This window comes from Achroia grisella, unplaced genomic scaffold, assembly GCF_030625045.1.
Source record: "Achroia grisella isolate CSIRO2021 unplaced genomic scaffold, CSIRO_AGI_Agris_v1 utg1462, whole genome shotgun sequence".
Lineage (NCBI taxonomy): Eukaryota > Metazoa > Arthropoda > Insecta > Lepidoptera > Pyralidae > Achroia > Achroia grisella.
This window is the reverse complement of record NW_026712637.1, coordinates 170585-195944: the sequence shown is the minus strand read 5'-3', so window position 1 is coordinate 195944 and position 25360 is coordinate 170585. Positions and strand designations below refer to the sequence as shown.

The following is a 25360-nucleotide window of genomic DNA, read 5'->3' as shown; positions in this document are numbered from 1 at the left end:
CATCGCACCGCTCGCCATCGACATGGAATTTATCTTCACACGCTGGAAACTAAGTGGTCTCGGACAGTGCGGTTTCAGCTTCCGCAAACTAATTGTGGAAAGACCTACCTGCCGAGGTTTTCTCGAGCGACTACAGCAGCGGTTACCAAACTTTTTTGTATCGTAGACCCTTTGCCATATTTTTCGGTTTTGGGTAGACCCCCCATTCTTACCTGGTATTTATTTTTTGTAAATTTCTAACGATAGTAAACTTTAGTGTTAAAAATATAAAGTAAAAACAACAAGATGACCGCTGTCGTAGACCCCTTGTAGTATATCATAGACCCATGGGGGTCGATATATACCACTTTGGGAATCACTGGACTACAGAATGGGGTTTTTTAAAAAGGGTATATTAAGGTTTCTTAAGGATCGATAACGCACGTGACATCTCTGGTGTTTCAGGCGTCCATAAGCTACGGTAACCGTTTACCATCATTTACTTATTTGGCCAACTACGTAGTATAAAAAAACAGGAAAAATTAAAAAAAACAACAGAAGTATTTTATTTATTGAATAAATAATCTTCTAGATTTTGTGATTATGTTGCAAAAGGTAAAAAAAAGTAGATTTTTGTTTCTGAAAGATCAAATACTCTAATATACTAAAAATGAATTTATACCTGTACATGATTGTGGCTTAATAAAATTTATTATTATTATTATTATTATTATTATACTGTATCATGTATACATAAATGGACGAGGCTTTTCAAAAAAATATTTCTTTTTAATTAGTTATTTTTCAATTTACGTGATTAGTACACTTTATTACTATAGTTAAATATTAAATATTTATAAGTACTTAACTCGACGTTTCCATTACATTGTAATTTGTTAACACAAAAACAAAACCATATTTTTATTAGCCGGAACAAACTGATAGACAAACAGATAGACAAAAATTGTAAACAATGTTATTTTGGTGTATTTGCCGTATTTATATTCATATGCATGTAGTAAAAAACGGTTATTTCAATATTACAAACAGACACTCCAATATTATAACAAGCATTACAAAAGATTTATGTACTGTTTGTCTCCTTAATTACCGTTTCACAGGCACACATAACTTTACTCACTCGCCGCTTACAGCGTAATGCTCGCATGACGCCAGCAGTGTGCAATAGAGATGACATAATGCTTCTCTTTCCCACATATATTATAATTTACAAACAGATTTATCGATTATGATTTTTTTTCAAGAGGATAAATAAATAACTTTTGTTTCAGATAATGACGAGTGCCAGTCGGGTATTAACAGTGTGCATTCTCCTGGCCCTGGTGGCTATTACCACCAGCATCAGGTGCTGGAAGTGCGGCCAGTACAGCGACGGAGTAGGCTCCATTACGCCTTGCAATAACAGAAGCGCCACTCAACTGGAAGACTGTCCAAGCAACGCAAAATATTGCATTGTAAGTACTTATCATCATAATATCAAAATTTTCAATTTATTTTTTAAATTTTATCAAAATTTTCTTATAGCATCTTAAAATAACGAATCTGATATGAAATTATATACACCGTTGTTACCCAATATACGGTTTCAATGAGTCTGGTAGGATAAGGAACTAAGAAAACTGTCTGGCAATTTAGGAAACTCAGTTTTAAAGTTCTCTCAATGATATATATAAAGTTCAGCTCTATTAAAATGACGTAAGTTTATTTATAAAAGTATAAGAGTATAGTTTAGGGGGGTCCGGCGGGAGGTTGGAACCACACTAAGTGTCTGGCAATGAGCAGCGCAAGTTATAATAATGCTACGAACAATATATGAAAATATGGAGTTTCTTAAAATAACGAATTTGATATGATTTTTTTTACACCTTTGTTACCTGGTACCTGCCAAAGGAACCACGATCCAGGTTTCATGTTTGGGGATCGTTCTTACCTGTGTTGGGGACACACATACAACATCTTTCACGTTTACTAAAATGACGTAAGTCTGGCAGTCGTGGGCTCTTGAGCTAACGGCTTTTGTGGTCTAGTGGTTTAGCACATTTGCTTAAAATTAATAGGCGTAAGTTCGATTCTTAAACGACACGTATATTTAATACCAGCTGTACCCGCGACTTCGTCCGTGTGGAATTTTGCAACATTACTTTATTTATCCAAAATATTTTTTTTTTTCAAAAATAAAAGTAACGTAAGTTACTCCTTATTACATCAGTTACCTGCCAAAAAAAGTCCCGTCAAAATCGGTCCAGCCATTTCAGAGATTAGCTGGAACAAACAGACCGACAGACAGATAGACAAAAATTGTAAAAAATGTTATTTTAGTATATGTACCCTAGATATATTCCTATGTACATGCATATATAAAAAACGGTATAAAACAAACGGTATAAAAAACATGTAAAAAACGGATATTTCAAAATTATAAACAGACCTCTAATTTCATTTATATGTATAGATATATAGATTACAAACTTGTGAATGAAGTAAAGTCTAACATACATATTCCCGAAGGTTGACAGATAAAGAATACGTATAGCATTAAGTCCGCCTGTTGTACCATAATTTATTGCTTAATAAAGTTTTAAATAAATAAATAAATATTCTTTGTAAAATAATAAGAATATTTTTTAAGTTCAGTGCAAAATATTTCTAATTATATCATTGGTTATTATAATTGACTAAGAGTGTATAAATTTCTAAATTTTAAAATAGTAGCAATAATATGAACTTTGATTATCCCAAGAAAAAATATGTTTCAAATTCAAAAATCATTTATTCATACAGGACATTTATGAGCCGCTTATGAACGACAAATTTTTTTATATTATAATTTTTTCCCTACCGTCCAGTTCAGTATATAGATCCAATCCAATCGAGAAGAACTGGCAAGAATCTCAATTGAATGACTTTTTTTAAAAGCCAGTTTATTTTCAATATATATTTATACTAGCTGTTTTTATTATTTTAAGGCAAAACAACGTTTGCCGGGCAAACGTTGTTTTGCCTTAAAATAAAAAAAAAGCTGTTTCGGAGGAGTATGGGAACGAAAACTGTGACACGAGAATTTTATATATAAGATAGGTGTCTATGTCTAACATTAAATGAAAATCCCGTGCATGAACAACTATTGCCATGCACGCTCGATTCAATCAAGAGGAATGCTCTCGGTTGAATCTGCATTCCGAATGAGCGCTCGAGCGGATGAAAAATTACTATTCTATATATCTTAAGTTTATTTGAATAAACAGCGGTGAAGGAAATGCTGATATCAATACAAAAAATACGAGAGTCGAGTATACTCGAACTCCGCTACGTTGTGTTCAAAATATATACATTTGTGATTGTTGAAAAGATATGTGTTACCGCCAACGGCAACCGATCGCCATCTTGCCCCGCTAAAGCAGATTTCAGCGACTACAACGCCATCTGGTTTGAATGAGATAACCACCACAATATATTTTTATTTAATTAATATTATTTATGCTTATAAACTGTTAAGTAAATATATAATTATAATAATAATATTAATCTCAGGACAGTTCACACAGCGTCATCTGGACCCAAGTTTAGCTAGCTAAAGCTTGTGTTATGAGTAATATATATACACAGTTTTTTTTGTAAATACATGCATATTATACATAGAAAACACCCAGACCGATACAAACAATCATATTCATGAATATAAATGTTTGTGCCGTGCGAGGAATCGAACCCACGACCATCGGTCTTAAAGCGGTGTGCTAGACCACCGAGGTCGCTGTAAACAGATAAAGACTAAATCTAATTATAATTATGACATAAAATGTATGGTCTAGAACCTAGAAGTTTGATATAATCATGTTTATTATTGAGTACAAGATATAAGTTCTGATTTGACCATAACAGTCCCACCTACCTACTGACTTTAAACAGAACCACTATATTGTGGGCACAGACCAACGCTCGAAGTGAAAAGTACATATAAGTAAAAAAAAAAATATATATAATAGTATCTCATTGCTGCTACCGCTCCGTAACATATGGGTATTCTACAACTGAGTTATATGAGGAATGCAAAGTACCTTAGTGTTAGGAAACTATTTTTGATAAAAGTGATTTCAGTCACTCGTAAAGTTGTACTGAATTCCACTAACTGTGGAAACCTATTAAAGTCTTTCAGATACCCCTGCCTATTGTACATACAATTTTTGCAAAACGTTTTAGCCCATATGTAGCTATGAGTTTCTACAGCAAAATATGCAAAATATATAATGATATGGCTGAGTTGATATCAAAAAATCCTCTCTGACTTAAGATAAAATAAAATTAGAAGAATTTTAGTACTCATAAATTTTTACAATTTCAAATTCTGCTTTATTGAGGTGAAGAATATTGTTAGTGGTGAGACTAGAGACCACATAGCTGGCAATATAGCATGTTGGTTAGGTCAACCTCCACGTAGCTCGCCCTGGAAAGCTTCGTGATATATTCCTAGTGAATTTGTCACGATATACACTCTGACCTAACCTCGTGCTCATCTTGAGCACGAGGTATATTATATATCATTGTCCACACATCTCTTCAAAAACCTCTGCCTAATTTGGGACTATATCTATAACTTACGCTATATGATAATTCAAACAGCCTCTATTTATTATTTTTTCTATAACTCAAGATAATTCCTGGGTTACAGAAAAAAATAAAAAATAAACAGAGAAATATTTCAACTTGCCGTGCAAAACATAATTCCTGGGTTATAGAAAAAATACAACAGAGAAATTGTTCCACTTGCCGTGTAAATATAAAAGATTTGGAAAGTGTTAAGCGTGTGGAAAGACATGTACCTGACCTCCTGCACAGCTTATCATTATCCACTGGTGCGCCAGCTTAAACAATTCCACTATCATCCCTTCAAAAATACTCTGCTTCATTTGAGACTATTAGACGCTGTATGATAATTCACACAGCGTCTATTGTTTATTTTTTCTATTACACAACATGGGTTATAATAACCTGGGTTATATTCTATAACCCAACATAATTCCTGGGTTATATTCTATAACCCAAGATAATTCCTGGGTTATATTCTATAACCCAAGATAATTCCTGGATTATATTCTATAACTCAAGACCATTCCTGGGTTATACAACAATTTAAAAAATAAAACAGAGAAATTGTTCCACTTGCCGTGCAGAGATCGGAAAGTGTTAAGCTCGTGGAAAGACAACACGATCTTTTTGTGGTCCATATCATTCTCCTCCTCTGAAAATATCGCCCGCGCCTTGCATCCGAGCGTACATAGATTGGAACCGAGTGTTTGATTCGAGGTGCGACCTGAATTCAGAATCAGATAGGATTTTCAGGGAAATAGTTGAGGAATAGTTTCCGTGATTTTTCGGCTCTCTGCTAGTATAATAATATTTATGTTCATGTAGCGGTGGGACGCTGGTGGAATTGATAAATCATAATTACTGTGTTAACCTTTATTCTTGTTATATTTGTTTTGTTTACTATCTTTTATTATACGACTAAAGTTTTACTTGCGTGAGTAAATTTATGATTTACTAGCTTTTACCCGCGGCTTCGCTCGCGTTATTTTATCCCCTTAGGGGTGGAGTTTATCAAAATCCTTTCTTTGGGGATGCCTACGTCATAGTAGCTTTATGCATGCAAAATCTCAAGCCCGATCGGTTTAAATTGACAAAGTTTTATACAAACTTTCATTCCCTATTTTATCCCCTTGGGGGTAGAATTAATCAAAATCCGTTCTTAGGTGATGCGTACGTCATAACATCTACCTGCATGCCAAATTTCATTCAGATCCGTCCAGTGGTTTGGGCTGTGCATTGATAGATCACTATGTCAGTCACCTATGAGTTATATACATTAAAATTTTTAAAATAATATTTTTAACATATATTGTTTATCATACTTATGTAATTATGAAATAGAAATAGAAATAATCTTTATTCAAATATACACATTACAAGCACTTTTGAATAGTCATATATTCATTCTACCACTCATTCGGAATGTACATTCATCACAAGAAATTTGTGTGTTGCTCTTTTGAATAGATGTTTTTTTTTTATAAATAATTACAGTACAACAAGTAAGAGGCATGCGATGATCAACATTGAAATTGCTACGCATTCATTTTTAGTGTAATCAGTTAATTGTCTAATTCTTCTTACCGCATAAGCGGTAGACCTAAGTCGACTCGCCAATTTAGTAATATCTGCACCCCATTGCAACTTGGAATCTAAAGTGATACCTAGTAATACAGTATCGTCAACAAAATTAATAGGTTTATTGTCCAATACGATTTGTGAATCTACCTGCCTTACATTGGGGCGCGTAAATTTGACACAATTAGTTTTATTTGCATTTAGTATGCAAACAAAATTAAATTGCAGTACTGTACCAATATTTCGCAAATAAATGATTTCATTTCATTTCAGCCTCTTGTACACTTCATATTCTTTTATCAGTAACCCTATCATCTCCCCTTATCTAGGCATATTTCTATATCTTTCCCAATCATTTATTAATCCCTCTTATGGATGTAGTCAATCAGATCAAAGGTATTAATAGCATTCTCAGATTAACTTTTATGATCTTTTTTTTTTTTAACGTGTGGAAAACCTTCAAAAGACTGTCCTTCCTGTACTCCCCGGAGAGAGGGCGGGGCGGTGTATGAGATTTCTACTCACTAAAAACCACGCGGTGTACCTACGAGCGCCTACGCCGGAGCTAGGGGATTCGCATGTGCATTTCGATTTTCGACCCCAGCTCCGACGGCGACGGCCCGCCCTGTAGGTTTTAGGGCAGGCCCATCTCGTTTACGGTTAGGGCGAAACTCTTATGATCCCAGCTATAAATTATGCGGAGGAGTGTAACATAGATAGGTAATAATAAATTAACGTGAATTCGCAGCTGGTAGGTAATTAATTTGAAATTGCTGGTATATTGAGCAGCCAGAGATAGAACTAGAACTGTGTGTACTCACGCCATTTCTTAATATATGGCAGGTGGGTAGCAACGGTAAGAGAAATACGACGGAATGTTTACTCTATGGAGGTAAATAGTGTCATACTTAAATACATGTATATATTAACTAGTGGCCCCTCCCGGCTTCGCACGGCTGTACATATATTATCTATACATCTACACTTATAAATAAAATTAGAGTGTCTGTTTGTAATATTGAAATAACCGTTTTTTACTACTTGCATATTAATATAAATACGGGGCATACACCAAAATAACATTTTCTGTAATTTTTGTCTGTCTGTCTGTCGGCTGTATGTTCTGGCTAATCTCTGAAATGGCTGGGCGAATTTGACGGGACTTTTTTTGGCAGGTAACTGATGTAATAAGGAGTAACTTAGGCTACTTTTATTTTAGAGAAATAAAGTTATTACACGCGGAAACAACTAGTATATATATATATAGTATAAACCTTTCTCTTGAATCACTCTATCTATTAAAAGAAAACGCTTCAAAATCCGTTGCGTAGTTTTAAAGATTTAAGCATGCATAGGGACAGAGCGAGGGCGACTTTGTTTTATAGTATATAATGATATGGCTGAGTTGAAACTACAGTAATATTCTGAACTCCTCAAGCCTAAAACCTCAAACGACAGTCCATTAGAAAATTTGATGCGATACACATATAACATATAACCCTAATAGCTACATTAGATATACCCTTATGCTATAAGGAAACCGTTTTATCTAAAAGTCTATTAAGGTTTATCGCCATTGACATCCCACTTTCGACATGTAAAGGTGTTGTTGTAACATAAGATTTTATCTCGTAACGTTATATATAACACTAGCTTTTGTCGCGGCTTCGCTCGCGTTAATTTATCCTCTTAGGGGTGGAATTTATCAAAATCCTTTCTTAGGGGATGCCTATGTTATAGTAGCTTTATGCACGCACAGTCTCACCCCGGTCGGTTTAAAATTGACAAAGTTTCATACAAAGTTTCATACCCTATTTTATCACTTTGAGGGTAGAATTAATTAAAATCCTTTCTTTGCGAGCGTGCAAGGTGACTGACTGACATAGTGATCTATCAACGCACAGCCCAAACCACTGGACGGATCTGGCTGAAATTTGGCATGCAGAGATGGTATGACGTAGGCATCCGCTAAGAAAGGATTTTGATTAATTCTACCTCCAAGGGAATAAAATAGGGAATGAAAGTTTGTATGAAACATTGTCAGTTTTAAACCAATCGGGCTGAGACTTTGCATGCATAAAGCTACTATGACGTAGGCATCCCCTAAGAAAGGATTTTGATAAATTCCACACCTAAGGGGATAAATAAAAGCGAACGAAGCCGCCGGCAAAAGCTAGTATATACATACGATGCTTCTACTTACTTAAGATTATTGAATGACTAATGATTAAGGAAGGGACGAATAAGACTTTAATACGATAGGATTGGAAACGGGATTCCCTCTAATTTAGATAAATGGCTGTATTCAAAGTGTTTCATACTAACCAGTTGTGTCCCGGTCTTGTTAACAAGTACTTACTTTAAACAGCCTCCAATATGTCGGATTGTCCACTTCAGGGGCACTGCTTGTGGGGACTGGTCTGTTCAGGTTGCGAACACTGATTAGATTTTTTGATATATTTTTATATAGCATATGCTGGTGGTCACCCTATTCTCCCAAATTTGAATTTAAATGAAATAGTATTATTGTAAATATGTACAACATTAAAAAAAATAACGAGCTGAGTTTCTTGTCAGTTCTTCTCATCTCGAAATCATTCCGAACTGACGGTAGATTTGACATATCATAAGAGTCTGTAATAGACCTACATGAATAAAGATATTTTGAATTTAAACTGGATATCGCTGCATTGCTGCGGACTTAGGGCTTCTGGACAAAGACATAAATATAAATATATGAATTAAATGTATAAAATTGTAATTTACTAACATAGTTTACTAACATAATATGGATGGATAAATATCCGAAATAAATGGAATAATAATAATAATTAAATAGTTTGCAAATAATTACCACATCTTATTGAGTATTGGTTTACTTCGAACACCTCGGTGGTTTAGCGGTCTAGCACACCGCTTTAAGTCCGATGGTCACGGGTTCGATTCCTCGCACGGCACAAACATTTGTATTCATGAGTATGATTGTCTGTATCGGTCTGGGTGTTTTCTATGTATAATATGTATGTATTTACAAAAAAAAATCTATGTATTTGTATCAGTTGTCTAGTACCCATAACACAGGCTTTAGCTAGGTTAACTTGGGTCTAGATGGCGCTGTGTGAATTGTCCTGAGATTAGTATTATTACTACTGATACTTAGACAGAAGGTTAGTAAGTTTGAATTTAACTAACACAAAAAAACACTTAACTTGAGTGTCAATTTAAAATTTAAAATTAACATCACGCTATAACTTTTATACCTCTATGGTGGCAAGAAAACATACGGCCCATCGTTAGTAAGCGGTTACCGCAGCCTATGGGCGAAAGGTCCTAAGTTTGTAGTTTTACCAACATAAAAAAAAACTTTGAGTATCAAATTATAATTTTAAATTTCTATTACACTATTTGGTCTATACTATGGTTCCAAACAAACATATGATGGTAAATTGTTACCATAGCTTGTAGACGCCTAAGACACCAAAGGTGTCACGTGCGTTGCCAACCCTTAAGAAACCTAATACAATTTTCTTTCTTATTCTTGAAAAACCCCATGCTGTAGTCTCTCGAGAAACCCTCGGCAGTGATTTCATTCCATAATCTAAGTGTACGCGAGAGGATGCTCCTCTGAAACCGCCGTCCGAGACCATCTAGGTTGTAGCGTGTTGGGATTAGTCCAATCCCTTTACAAATAGAATATCCATACGGGGACGGAGTCGCAGTCTCAGCTAGTATATTTATTATATTACTAGCTTTTGCCCGCGGCTTCGCTCGGGTTAATTTGTCCCCTTAGGTGTGGAATTTATCAAAATCCTTTCTTAGCTACGTCATAACATCTACCTGCATGCCAAATTTCAGCCCGATCCGTCCAGTGGTTCGGGCTGTGCGTTGATAGATCACTATGTCAGTCACCTTTGAGTTATATATATTTAGATTAACTACTTTTTATTGCTTCTGAAATGAAATACAATGAGCATACTTAATAGAAAATGAAGATACAAAAGGCGGTCTTAAGCAATCTCTTCATGAGAAGAGAGAAGGCAGAAGGTGGTATAACGAAAATAAAATTTGAAATTAAATTAGACGTAACTGATAATATGTTATTATTGCGTACTCATATTGGCACGTAAGTACTAAATCCTGAGGAGATAAGAACCATCGCTCCTAAGAATATCCTTCAATTCTTATACCTGACGGGTCTAGGTAGCGAACTCTGAAAAAGGGCGAGCAATAGCAATATCTATACAGGTCGCAGTGTTACAGGTCTTAGTACATATGATAATAACCCAAACAATCCAATAAAAAAAAGCAATTTCAATTTCTTCGTATGAGAAGAGAGAAGACAGAAGGTGGTAGAACGAAAGCAAAATGTCGAAATTATATAAGACGTAAATAATAATATTATTAAACTGGTATTGCGTACGCATATCTACACGTACATCGTTAAACGCAAGCAAAGCCGAATCGGGGCACTAGTTATTATAATAAAATCAAACGTTTAGGAGTCCTTTTCGAGATAAAAACAAAACCCAATGCTATTAAGGGTACTCTCTCGTGGATGGGTTTAGCGCAGATGTAAGGGTTTATGCACAATGAATGTGTATATTTTATTTAGACAATTTCCACTTGCTTTGATTGCTTCTGTTTATTTATTTTGTGGCATGTTTATTAGCTTAAGGCTTTATTATTGTAAACATATACAATATTTATTTGAAAATATACGAGCTGAGTTTCATGTCAGTTCTTCTCATTGCGAAATCATTCCGAACTGACCGTAGATTTGACATATCATAAGAGTCTGTAAAAGACCTACATGAATGAATATATTTAATTTTGATTTTTGATTTTTTTTATTCTATGTCCTTTACTTCTCTCCATACAGAACGATACTATGAATATTTTCTACAATAACTAATTAAACTCGATGAAATTTTGTCCACAGGATAAGGCACCAAATATCAAAGCACGAAACTTGAATAGAACAGAATAGAATAGAATAGAATAGAAAATCATTTATTCAAATAAACTTAATTTAAGCACTTTTGAATAGTCAACATTTTTTAAATCTACCGCTTATTCGGAAAGCTGTCTCATCACAAGAAGAATAAGCAAGAAACTTGTGTGTTGCTCTTTTAAATAATCCTTGTAAGTTCACATTTTACAAGTCGAAACGTGTGAATACAAACCACCAACCAGCACTAATTTATTTAGGCTCAAATATAAAAACACAATAAGATTAAATCAGTCGTAGTGATAAGTTAAATAAAAATCTGACTAGTGTAGTCAGATTTTCTTTAACAAGTTTGTTTTAGACAAACTTCGCACTTATATTTAGTTAATAGCATGAAAACTCCAAGACCGTGTAGGTAAAAAATAAAATTAAAAAAATATGCTAAATATTGGAATTATAATGAATTAACAGATTAACAAAATAAATATCTTTATACTGTAATAATATATTAAATCGCTTCAAGGAAGGTTTGCGACTGCGAAGCGTCATCCCTAACTATGGCTCATCTATGGTCCTATGCCAATCATATTGTACAAAGGAAGACCTAAAAATGCGCCAGCATACGCAAAAATTCGTCGCAACATTCTGGAGAAAGTACATTTAGTACCCGATGATACGAAAGAAGAAGACTAGATTGCAAAAGATCGCGACACACAGCACTCACTCCGTACTCTTATTGACTGGTGCTACCAAACTTTGACTTGTAATGACTTATTAAGAAACATTGACACTAACCGTAGACCTAATTCATAAATTAAAAGTCGCACAGCGAGCGATGAAGAGAGTTATGCTCGGAGTTCCTCTAATGGACATGATCCGAAACGAGGAAATTCGGCGGTGGACCAAAGTGGACGACATAGCTCTCAAGGTATATCAGCTGAAGTGTTATTGGACTGGGTATATCAGCAGAGTCAGCGATGATAGATGGGGAAGAAAGGTTATAGAGTGGAGGCCGCGTAAGGGTCGACGGAGTGTCGGGCGCCCTCCTGCAAGATGGATCGACGACATTACGAAGGTAACCAGGAGTGGATGCGTAAGGCGGAAGAGCGAACATGGTGGAAGTCTTTGGGAAAGGCCTATATCCAACAGTGGATAGACACAGGATGATGATAATGATGATGATGATGATGATGATGAAACTTTGAAGTTATTTACATACAAATCCGCTCACAAAGCAAAGCTAGATTTAATATCCGGAATAAAAACGAAATTGTTTACTTAACATTATTGGAAATAACATTGAAGTTATTAATCTGCGCATCAGAACACGCTGAAACTTCTGTTTGTTTTAATAACTTTATACTTGTGTCAATACTGACCAAAATTTCTGTTTAAACGACTTATGAAAAGGAGAATTGGAATTCATTCATCTCAATCAAAGCTTGTGTTACGGGTACTAGACAACTGATGTAAATAGTGATCAAGTATAAATATAAAACTTTCTTGGCCATCTATGTACCTATATTTTACTTTTTAAATACATAATGTTTCAAAATTACAAAAGTTTGATACCATAACATGACGTATTAAGAATTTCATGTTTATTTTATACATCATTACATAGTATAACTTACGTCGCTGTCTCTGTCTGTACGTCCCTATGTATGCTTAAATCTTCAACTACGCAATGGATTTTGAAGTGTTTTTTTAATAGGTAGATAGAGTGATTGAAAAGAAGGTTTATATATATAATACATGTACACCCGTGTGAAGCCGAGGCGATTAGCTAGTTACTGAATATTAAACACTAGTGGATAAAAAAGTGACATCATTTTTTGGATCCGTTAATCAAATAGTTAGATACTTTTTTTGTAAATAATATAGGATTTCTATGAAATCCTAGACCGAAACAAACAATCATAGTCATGAATATAAATGTTTGCACCGTGCGAGGAATCGAAGCCGCGACCGGAAGTAAAGCGGTGTGGTAAACCGCTAGACCACCGAGGTAACACATAGGCTATAATTTTAAAAAATGTTATGCAAATTCGACGAAATTTAATGATAAATGTCAATAAATGCAGATGATAAACAACAGATGCAGTATAATTAAATAACTTAAACGTACTTTTATTTTTATTTCAATTTACTTTCGTTCATGGATTATAAACTTGTATTTTTTTTTTAATCTTATCTCCCTATAGTGATTAAGTCATCAGAAAGATTTAAAATAAACTATATAAGTGTCTTTATTAAGTGTGTCTTTATATCCTAACATTAAAATTATGACAATTACGACTCTACCGCAGTGTCATGTGAACGCGCCTTAACAATGGTCAAGTGACGTCACGATAAGGACGACCGGACAAGACGAACTCGGTCGGAAATTGGCCACATAACGTTTATCGTTGTTTCGATAGCGAAATCGTGGCGAAAATCGAGCCCTTCTGTATTATCATGGGTTCTAGCTCACAATTATGTACCGTAGTTGCTAACTACTATACTAACAAAAACAATCTTATATATAAAATTCTCGTGTCACAATATTAGTTACCTTTGAAACGGCTTAATCGATTTTTATGAAATTTTATATGCATATTCAGTAGGTCTGAGAATCGGCTACTATCTATTTTTCATACCCGTAAGTGATAAGGGTAGTCCACCCCTAATATTATTTTTTTTATTTTTTGGGCAAATTTTTTTAGTTATATATTATTATTATGTGTCATTAAAAAATTCATACAACCCTAAATTTTCACCCTTATATCACGAACCCCTATTTTTTTTATAGCGTTATTAATTTATATGGCAAAACAACGTTTGCCTGGATAGCTAGTTACTATATAAGAGAGAAATTCGTATCTCTAGTGGGCCTACTTCGACTCGACCCGAGGCACGTTCTCATTGACGCCGCCGACCCCATAACGGCAGGAAACCTCCCCACGCGCGCACTCGTTCCACCCCGACCACACTTTTACACACACACACGACACTGTCCTCGCCGGCGAAGACGACGACCTCAAACACACAATATCGCGCATTCAACCAGGCGCCTTCACGCGCCCGGGCGCTCTACACCGCCGCCCCCGGGCGCCCCTCCGATTGATCCCCCGTCCAATTCAAACGGGGATCGATATTACGACGGTCTGAGCCGAGGTTCGAACCCCTAGTGGTGTCCTCAGACTAAAGTCGTATCCGTCAGGCGGGAGTTGGCCTTCAGCCGCTCCATAAGTCCTTCCGCGGGTTTGGAGTGCCATCTGCACTCGCCCCCTAACGTCCGGTGAAGCTGTAAAGGCCAGCTGCGGCCAACAGCATTAGAGTAGTCCGAAAAAAAAAAATCTCTAGTGAGCGACTTTATACAAAGTCGTCTATACCGTTTTACATGTTGGATTTTGTTGCAGATTATCAGTAAAAGATTGCTTTAAGCGATACGACCACCTTTTGTAAGCACATTTACACTTTTTGCACTTTATTTTTCAGTGCGCAATAAGTGTTAGGTATATCATATACATGTGTATATGTTATCATATATATATACATATATAGGGGGAAATAGGGGATTGTTAGTAATGTGGACTGATGATCATATCGCTAGTAATGTACCGTGTCAGGTTGACCTCCACGCGGTTCCCCCTGGAAACCATCGTGATAAATTCTTCGTGAATTTGTCACGATGCGCTAACTGACCTGACTGTATATACAAATATATATTTATTTATGTATTATATTATCGTTAAGTAATACGCACTACGGATCACGTCATCACGTTATCATGTTTACCTGTGATACAATGCCTTACCATATTTGAAAACATTGGTATTATATAAGAAAATTTAAAAAAGATTTTAATCAACAATTAATAGTAATATAATCATATCTCACGGGAATGTACACAGCGCCATCTAGTGCCAAGCTAAGTAGAACTTGTCTTATAGGTACTAGACAACTAACATTAATACATACATATGTATTTTTTTGTAAACACATACATATTATACATAGATAATACCCAGACCTATACAAACAATCATACTCATGAATACAAAAATTTTGACCGTGCTAGGAATCGAACCCCCGACCATAGGTAGTAAGCCAGTGTTGCTAAACCATTAGACCACCCACACCTACACAAAGTATACAAACGATCATACTCATGAATACAAAAATTTGTATCATGCGAGTAATCGAACCCGCAAACATCGGAATCAAGCCAGTGTTGTTAAACCGTTAAACTACCGAGATCGTAATTTTGCGATGACTTTACAAATGCAATTATAAACTGAGCTAGTAACTGCAACATTCAAATGTATGTTTATACATTCGTATGTAACTCCAAAACTGTAAGCTTTAATCTATTTCAAATGGGAATTGTTAAGCAACTGCCTTAAATAATTAAGCTCCAAGATTAATTTAAAGTTGTCAACTATTTTGGGCGGGAATCAATTTGATTGTATAATATACTAGCTGGCCCCGCGCCTTCGTCCGCGTGGAATTTAACTTTATTTTTCTAAAATAAATATATCCTAAGTTACTCCTTATTACATGAAAAAAAGTCCCGTCAAAATCGGTCCAGCCATTTCAGAAATTAGCTGGAACAAACAGACAGACAGACAAAAATTGTAAAAAATGTTATTTTGGTGTGTGTACCGTATTTATATTCATATGCATGTAGTAAAAAAGGGTTATTTCAATATTACAAACAGACACTCCAATTTTATTTATATGTATAGACTAGCTGTGCCCGCGACTTCGTCCGCGTGGAATTTGACTAAAATAAATGTAGCCTAAGTTACTCCTTATTACATCGGCTGCCTGTCAAAAAAAGTCCCGTCAAGATCGGCCCAGCCATTTCAGAGATTAGCCGTAACAAACAGACAGACAAAAACTGTAACAAATGTTATTAGTAAGCATACACCAATAACCGTATTTATATTTATATGCAGAACGATTATTTCAATATTACAAACAGACACTCCAATTTTATTTATCTGTATAGCTATTGTCTATGAGCGAATATTTCGGGGTTTGTGGCCGACTGCGATATTAAGATAAGTGGTGGGTCAATCTGGTAATGTTCAGCCATTTTGGGTGAATGGGTTCGGGCTGGAGTTCTTTCAACTAGAATTGCTTTGATGTAGTGATTAGATTAGGTCGGTGTTTCTTGATTTAGTTTTAAAGTTTTCCACAAGTAACATTAGAAATAGAAGTGATTTTTATTCAAATAAACTTACTATTGTGATATGGTTGTAGAACACGCACGATAAAATAATAAATCAATAACTCTGGAGAATTAGCACAGCGCCATCTAGTCCCACTGTAAGCAGAGCTTGTGTTATGGGTACTAGACAACTGATATAAATAAATAACTTTAAACAGTAAACACAGCGCCATCTAGTGCAACTGTAAGCAGAGCTTGTGTTATGGGTACTAGACAACTGATATAAATAAGTAACTTTAAACAGTAAACACAGCGCCATCTAGTGCAACTGTAAGCAGAGCTTGTGTTATGGGTACTAGATGACTGATATAAATACTTTTTTTTTGTAAATACATACATAATATATTAGTACATAGGAAACATTCATGTAAATTTACGCAATATACGTAGAAAATACTCAGACCGATACAAACAATCATATTCATGAACACAACTGTACCGTGCGAAGAATTGAACCCGCGACCATCGGAAGTAAAGCGGTGTGCTAAACCCCTTGAACCCGTGAATGAACGATAGATAAGGTACTTTACTAACGTCACGTAAGTCGCGTAAAGTTTATTTTTTTATTTTTATTTATTTATAATTATTTAATGCACCTTAACAAAAAGAAAACATATAATAATAACAATAATAATCACAGGACAATTCACACAGCGCTATCTAGTCCCAAGTTAAGCTAGTTAAAGCTTGTGTTATGGGTACTATACAACTGATATAAATACATAGATATTTTTTTTTTCGTAAATCAAAGCACAGCCCAAACCACTGGACGGATCGGGCAGAAATTTGGCATGCAGGTAGATGTTATGACGTAGGCATCCGCTAAGAATGATTTTTGATTAATTCTACCTCCAAGGGGATAAAATAGGGGATGAAAGTTTGTATGAAACTTTGTCAATTTTAAACCGATCGAGCTGAGAGCTTTGTATGCATAAAGCTACTATGACGTAGGCATCCCCTAAGAAAGGATTTTGATAAATTCCACCCCTAACGGGGTAAATTAACGCGAGCGAAGCCGCGGGCAAAAGCTAGTACATGTATAAGGCGAATCAAAACGCCAGTAAGGCGCCCTTTGTCCTCGGAAGCACTCCGGCCCGATCTGAAAGGAGAAATATTAGTCAATTATTTGAAGAGTCATTGATTGTTTATTCTCAACTAGCTACTCGCCCCGACTTCGGCCGGATGTACATGTATTATATATATAAACCTTCCTCTTGATTCACTCTATCTATTAAAAAACCGCATCAAAATCCGTTGCGTAGTTTTAAAGATTTAAGCATACATAGGGACGGACAGACAGTGATTGCAACTTTATTTTATACTATGTAAAGATGACATTACTCAGTTTTTATATTGAACTAGCAATCCACCCCAGCTTCGTATGGGTGGATAACAAATGTTTAAATTCCTCAAAAAAAATCTTTCTAATCATATAATCCCGGAACCTCTCTATTAACACTTGAACTTTATGGTACGGTATTAAAGTCCAAAATGACTTTTAAGTATTATAACGAATCGTTTATATGGGAGTAAAGAAATGTGTTGTTTTTAGGCTTTTTGGGCAATTTAAAAAAAAATCTCTTCGTAAGAAGCATTCTCGTGCTTTAAGGAATATTCTAAAAATAGAATTAGCGAAATCGGTTCAGCTGTTCTTGAGATTTGCGCTTACCAACACATTCAGCGATATATTTTTATGTAGTGTATAATAATTTAAATAACTAGGTGTGAAAACATACCATGCATGCACAACTTTTTACGGGCATAATTCTTTTATAATAATTTAAATATTAGTGCACACACCTACACACTGATGACTCATGACAAACATGGCGGACATGTGCAATATTAAATAATTATATAAAATAAATGAAAGGTGGATATTATACAAAAACCGGTTGCATATAATACATATAGAACAATTATAAAGATGTACTTTTATTACAAATGACTTATTACGGCTTACTACACTGTGTAAAAGTTACTAATAAAAACTATAAAGTATAGGTACACTGAATAACAAACAATATAAAGTTATTCGTTATTTACGGGGTCTCAATTTCATGGCATAGGGAGTAGTGGGCTTAGTGACATTATTTATAACATTGTTTTTATCGTTTTGATTACCGATACGCTCTTTGCCATTGCCGTTGTCTGCCGTCCGGGTATCCATACACGTCGCTGCCGACTGCGAACCTTGCGACTGATCGCCTGACCTAATGACCGGCTCGGGGTCCATTCCCGTCGCGAACGAATCGTTTCGACACTCGTTAGCGGTGTCTTCGTTTCCCTTCGTTACCTGCGGTCTCGACATGTCCGACGCTGCGCCTAAAGAATGTCGTGATTTTCTTAAAGGTTGTTGTTTATTTATGATCTGATCTATATGTCTCCTGATAGGACGATCGTTGTTGTTCGTTTTGACTACATATGACACCGGGCCCGTTCGCTCCGTAACCACCCCCTCCTTCCACTTGACGCTCGGCGTGGAGTAGTCCCTGACGTAGACGGCGTCGCCGGGGCTGGCTTCCCGCGCGGTGCCGCCGCGGCGTTCCTGTTGTGCGTGCTGCGCGGCGCGCACGAGGGCGCCCGTGTCGGGGCGCAGCAAGTCCAGGCGGCCGCGTAACCTGCGCCCGAAGAGCGCCACCGACGGCTCTTTTTTTGTGGTACAGTGTTCGGTATTTCTGTATGTAAATAGAAATTCAGACAATGCCCTGTCATAATCTTTGTTTTCTACTGTCGCTTTTTTGAGCACTCTCTTAACCGAACGAACCGCATTTTCTGCCGCTCCATTGCTGGATGGGTGATATGGCGCTACTAGAATACGTTTGATACCGTTTTTTTGTAGATAATTTAGGTACTCCGCAGAAGAAAACGGGGGGCCGTTGTCACTGACCAAGCATTTTGGTATTCCGAAGCGTGCAAATAGTCTTCTCAAAACTGATATTACTACTGGTGCGGAAGTAGTCGTTACCTTTTCTACTTCGATCCACTTGGAGTGAGCATCTACTATGACTAAGTAGTGACTGTTACGATATGGACCTAAGAAATCCAGATTAAGACGAACCCACGGTTGATCAGGCCAGTTCCAACAATGCAAAGGAGCTGCCAGCGGCGCGTCGCGGTGTGCGGCACAAGCGGCACAGTCGCGACAGGTGCTTTCTATGTGAGCATCTATTCCATCCCACCATAAGTAATTACGTGATAATTGTTTCATTTTAACTACGCCTATATGCCCGCTGTGCAACTCTTGTAACATCTGTGATTGGAGAGTGACTGGTATCACTACCCGATAACCCCAAACGAGACAATCGTGTTCGACAAATAAATTTTCTTTACGATTAAAATATGGTTTTTCGTTTTCATTTTGTAGTCGATCTGGCCACCCGAATTTAATATAACCGATTATTTTGTTTAACAAAAAATCCTTTTTCGTTGCCTCTTTTATTTCATGAAAAGTAATAGGTAATTGATCTTCAATAAAATAAAAGTAACAGTTATTCTTTTGATTATTAATTTGTGAACTATGTTTTTCTTTTATCAATTTTACTGGCAGTCTTGACAAACAGTCAGCAAAAATATTTTTTGTAGAAGTCACAAATTCTATATTAAAGTTGTAAGCGGCAAGCTTTACCGCATACCTCTGTAATCGGCTAGCGGCCGTTTGTGGAATACCCTTATTTTTTCCGAAAATATAACTTAACGCCTTATGATCACTACGTAATATAAAATGTCTTCCGTAAAGATACTGATGATGTTTAGTGACTCCGAACACGATAGCGAGGGCTTCTTTATCTAGCTGTGAGTAATTAGATTCGGCCGCATTGAGCGTACGCGATGCACAGCTGACTAACCGCTCCGAGCCGTCCGCGAAGCGGTGAGTAAGCACGGCGCCCAGTCCATACGCGCTGCTGTCTACAGACAATATCAATGGCAAACGAGCGTCGTAATGCGCTAATACCGGTGCTTTGCACAGTTTTTGTTTTATATTTTCGAATGCGCGCTCACACTCCCTAGTCCAATTCCATTTTACGTTTTTTTTTAATAGATTATAGAGGGGATTCAGAGTTTGACTAATATTTATACAAAATTTAGAATAAAAATTAACGAGCCCCAAAAAACTTTTCAATTGCGTTACATTTGTAGGGGTGGGGGCGGTCACAATAGATTCCACTTTTTTGTTATCTGTGTGTAGCCCGTTTTTATCGATTTTATACCCAAGATATGTCACACTATTTTTAAAAAATTCACATTTTGATAGATTAACTCGTAATCCCGCGTCTCTTAAACACAATAAGACAGCTTTTAAGTTTTTTAAATGGTCATTTTTATCTTTACCCGTCACGCAAATATCATCTTGAAAGACAACCGTACACGGCAAGCCACACAACGTTTCCTCCATCGATTTTTGAAAATTTTCGGGTATACATTTAATACCAAATGGAACGCGTTTATATACAAATGTCCCTATGTGTGTGGTGATAGCCGTCATCGGCTGTGAGTCTTCTGTAAGTACCATTTGCTGATAGGCATGGGACAAATCCAATTTTGTAAACTGTTCACCCCCTGCCAGTGTAGCAAATATGTCTTCTATGCGAGGCAATGGATAATGAAAGTCTTTAATTAAAGGATTGATTGTAATTTTATAATCTCCGCATATACGGATGTTACCGTTTTTTTTTATAACCGGTACGATCGGTGTACCGTAATCCGATCGGTCCACTTTATAAATAACCCCTTCATGTAACAACCGCTTAAGTTCGTTTTCGACCGGCGTCCTCAAAGCGAGTGGAAGGGGGCGCGCCTTAACAAAAACTGGCGTTTTATCACTTAGTTGTAAATTAATTAGCGTTTTAAATGTCCCAAGACCATCAGCAAATACGTCAGAGAATTCTTTATGTAAACTATTGACTAAAGTCTCCTCAGCTATGTGAAAACATTGTACAACATTTTGCAATTGTAAACAACGGAGCCAGGTACGACCCATTAAAGGCGGGCCTCCGTTTTCAATAATATATAATTCAAGTAGTTCAGTCTTAGAGTCAAAAGTTACCTCGACCGGTATATAGCCCATAGGTTGTATTATATTACCTACGTATGACTTTAAACGTAAAGCTTTTTTATGAATAGGAATGTGAGAAAATAATTCATTATAATTATTTTTTGATATTACAGAGATTTTACTGCCCGTGTCTATTTCAAACTTGACTGTTATATCATTAATCTTTAAATCAATGTAATAAGGACTGTCATTATTGCTACAAATTATATTATAAAAATCTAGTTCGCTGTCACCTGAATCATCTAAAAAATGTTGCTCCTTAATTTCCTTTGGGTCACTTCCGTCACTTTTACGCGTATTTTTACGGCACACCACTTTTAAATGTCCTTTTTGACCGCACTGATCACAAGAATAATTTTTGTAACGACATCTCGCTGCTGAATGACCGTTGCGGCCGCAACGCCAGCATCGGGCTGCCTGATGTACTACCGCTGGCTGCCCCGATGCCGGCGACACCGCGCTGCGCCGCTCTCGTCTCGCCGCTATGCTGTGCAGTGACTCAGCTGCGCCTCTGCTTTCGCCGCCGCCGGACCCCGCCTGTATAGCGTGCCTGTCCGCTGCCTCCAGAGAAAGCGCCAGTTCCACGGCGCGATTGTAACTTAAATCCTTTTCGGCAAACAGCCTGGACCTCATGTCCTCATTGTAAAGACCAGATACGAATTGATCCCGCAAGTTAACCTCCAGTGGGTTCGTAACGGTCTCCGTGAAATTGCAAGTTTTAGCCAGACGCTTTAAATTTTGCAAATAATCACACACTGTCTCATCTTGCTTTTGCTTTCTTTGCCGAAAGATATGTCGTTCCGCAATCTCCGACCGCTGTGGTTCTAAGTGTTTTCTCACTACTCTCACCAATTCATCGAAACTTTTGTTTTCCGGTAGTTCCGGTGCGCAGAGATCGCACATTAACTCGTAACAGGTTACACCCACGTGGGTCACCAAAGTAGCCACATGTAGATTCACTGGTATACTATTTAGGGTTATAAACTGTTTCACACGACGACAATATGCATCCCAGTTATGAACACCAATTTCAAAAGTCTCAATTTTTCCTATCGGCATTTTGAATGTAAAATAAACGTATGGTTATTAAAAATACCCGACTGCGCCAATGTAATGTATTCAATGAAAGACAGACGATCACGGAATGAGATTTATTAATGGCCGATGCAAAGAACTGTATGTGACGGTGTACAGAAAAAATATATTTATCTACTACCATCAATATTAATACATAACAATTATAGATTGCGTAATTTTTTAAACGAGTCTAGAGAATTTTCATTAATGAATAAAATCAACTCATTGATTTGATTCTGAAATGAAAATTAATGTTAAGTACATTCTAAGAGTTAGTATTACCACAGATAATATAATATTACATAGTATTACTCAAATTTTTTTCGTGGGTATTGGTTATTGGTTACCCACAAACAAAATTTGGGCATTTGGGTTATGATGGCAAACAAGCGGTTCATTTCATGTTAACCCACAAATAAAATTAAAGCATTAGAGCAATGGTGACAAACAAGCGGTTCATTTCATGTTAAACGGTTACCGTAAGGTTTAGATGCCTGAAAACAAGGATTTCTGTCGGCCACGTAATTAATATATGAGAATAAAAGCCTATTCTAATCTACTTGAAATGTTATAATAATAATCTATACATATAAATAAAATTGTAGTGTCTGTTTGTAATATTGAAATAACCGTTTTTTACTACATACATATAATAATAATAATAATAATCTCAGGACAATTCACACAGCGCCATCTAGTCCCAAGTTAAGCTAGCTAAAGCTTGTGTTATGGGTACTAGATAACTGATATAAATACATCGTTTTTTTTTTCGTAAATACATGCATATTATACATAGAAAATACCCAGACCGATACAAACAATCATACTCGTGAATACAAATGTTTGTGCCGTGCGAGGAATCGAACCCGCGACCATTGGACATAAAGCGGTGTGCTGGACCGCTATACCACCAAGGTCGTTGAATATAAATACGGTACATACACCAAAATAACATTTTTTGCAATTTTTGTCTGTCTGTCTGTTTGTTCCGACTAATCTCTGAAGCGATTTTGACGGGACTTTTTTTGGCAGGTAGCTAATGTAATAAGGAGTAACTTATGCTACTTTTATTTTAGAAAAACTATTTCATTTTTCAAAAATAAAGTTAAATTCCACGCGGAGGAAGTCGCGGCCGCTAGTACTTAAATAATAGCGCCATAGCAGCTAAATTCTGTTGTTCAGTACCAATAACACAAGCTCTGCTTATTGTGGGACTAGTAAATTGTCCAGTCGTATGTTTTTATTACTCTATGTTTTATTATTTTAGTCGTACAGCTAGTGGTCTATAAAAACACAACTCTTCCTCATACACCTTGTGTTAAATATTCCACTTTGTGTATTGTCTTAATATTATAGCTGTTTGGGTTTGTTCCGTTGCCTGTAGTCCATTTTAAAAAGGTGAAATAACTTTGGCGCCAAAATGTAAAAACCAAATTTTTAAAAACACATAATTTTAAAAAACAAAATTTTATTTTATATTTTTATTTTTATTTTTTATAGACATAACGTATTATTGAATAAATGATTTTCTATTCTATTCTATTCTATAGAGACCAGAAGGAAACGGTAGAGAAAATATATATATTGTCATATTTATTACTTAAATACATTATAACAGTTTTCAAAGTGATGTTATGGTTGGAAGTACAGTACAAATATATTTAAGGCTAAAAATTAAAGATATATGTCTAGTGATTACACTTTTCATTGTTAGTATAGAAGATTCCGTAATAAACACCTTGTTTACCATTCAACATATCATTTCATCGCAGCATCACATAATCCTAAAACTCTTCTAATTTCCACGCGCATATATGAACATCCCACTTGTCTTTCACATTCCATAGTACCATTAAATTTATTCTGACAACTCTTAAAGGTATTTATGAATTATTCATTATCAGGAGATGCTTGATTAGCAGAGTAAATTTCGAGTTTGTGACGTCATACGTGACGTCATACTTTGCAAATTGGTTTTAGAATGTGACAGATTTAATCTGCGCATACAATACGATGTCGCAAGATGGCTTCGACATCAAATATTTATGTTCTAATTTAATATAATGTTGGGCACGTATAGCAAATATTCATAAAATATTATAATTTTCCTTTCCTGTTCTCATTTGTCATATTGTCTAGGATGACATCTGGAGCTTCTTATGGTTATATAGAGAAACTCTTTTTTTGTTGAATATAAGATTTATTGCTTCATGTACAATTTACTTGCTTTAAAGAATGTATAAAAATGTGTATAACTGTATGGATGGATGCGAATGTAATGGCTGTCTAGTAGAAAGTGTTTGAATGACATTGCTCTTCAATTTCAAAGTAATAATTTGTCTACCCTTTATTTATAAGCGCCTTTATGAATAATTAAACAATAACCAAAAAAATAAATTGCTGTATGGAACTTTGTAGGCGCGAACACATATCTTTATGCCCAATTTACACTCAGCCCGAGTGAGCAGGGAAGTGAGCAGCGCGAGAGTGTAAACACGAGTGGAAACGCTTCCCATGCTTTTGTCGCTGCCACTCGCGCTGCCAGTCCTTTGACTCGCGCACGAAAAACCGACAATCGTCGGAGCGTCGTGTTTTTACATTCAGCCCTCTATCTCAATTCTTTTTTTCTTTTTTTTTATAACACCCCTGTGTTATAAAAAAACATTCAGCCCTCTCGCTCAGTGGCAGGGGAAGCGGCTGAATGTAGACGTAGCATAAGGAAATTTAACATTTTTTTAAACTAGTTGTAGTGTCGTAGAAACTGACACATACTAATAAGTATACTCAGGCGGTAAAAGGAGATTGCTAGTAACGTGGAAATAGAAATAATCTTTATTCAAATAAACTCAATTACAAGCACTTTTGAATAGTCATATTTTGATTCTACCACTCATTC

At 36.1% G+C, this 25360-nt stretch overlaps 1 protein-coding gene across 1 annotated transcript in view; it reads left to right on the top strand.

Annotated features, from left to right (window-relative positions):
- Positions 1-1274: 1274 nt before the first annotated feature.
- The window catches only part of LOC131855694 (uncharacterized), a 62744-nt gene continuing 38658 nt past the window's right edge, over positions 1275-25360 (top strand). Inside the window, exon 1 of the mRNA XM_059206994.1 lies at positions 1275-1454. Within this exon, the coding sequence (XP_059062977.1) occupies positions 1275-1454 (180 nt within the window). The remainder of the gene's footprint in view (positions 1455-25360) is intronic.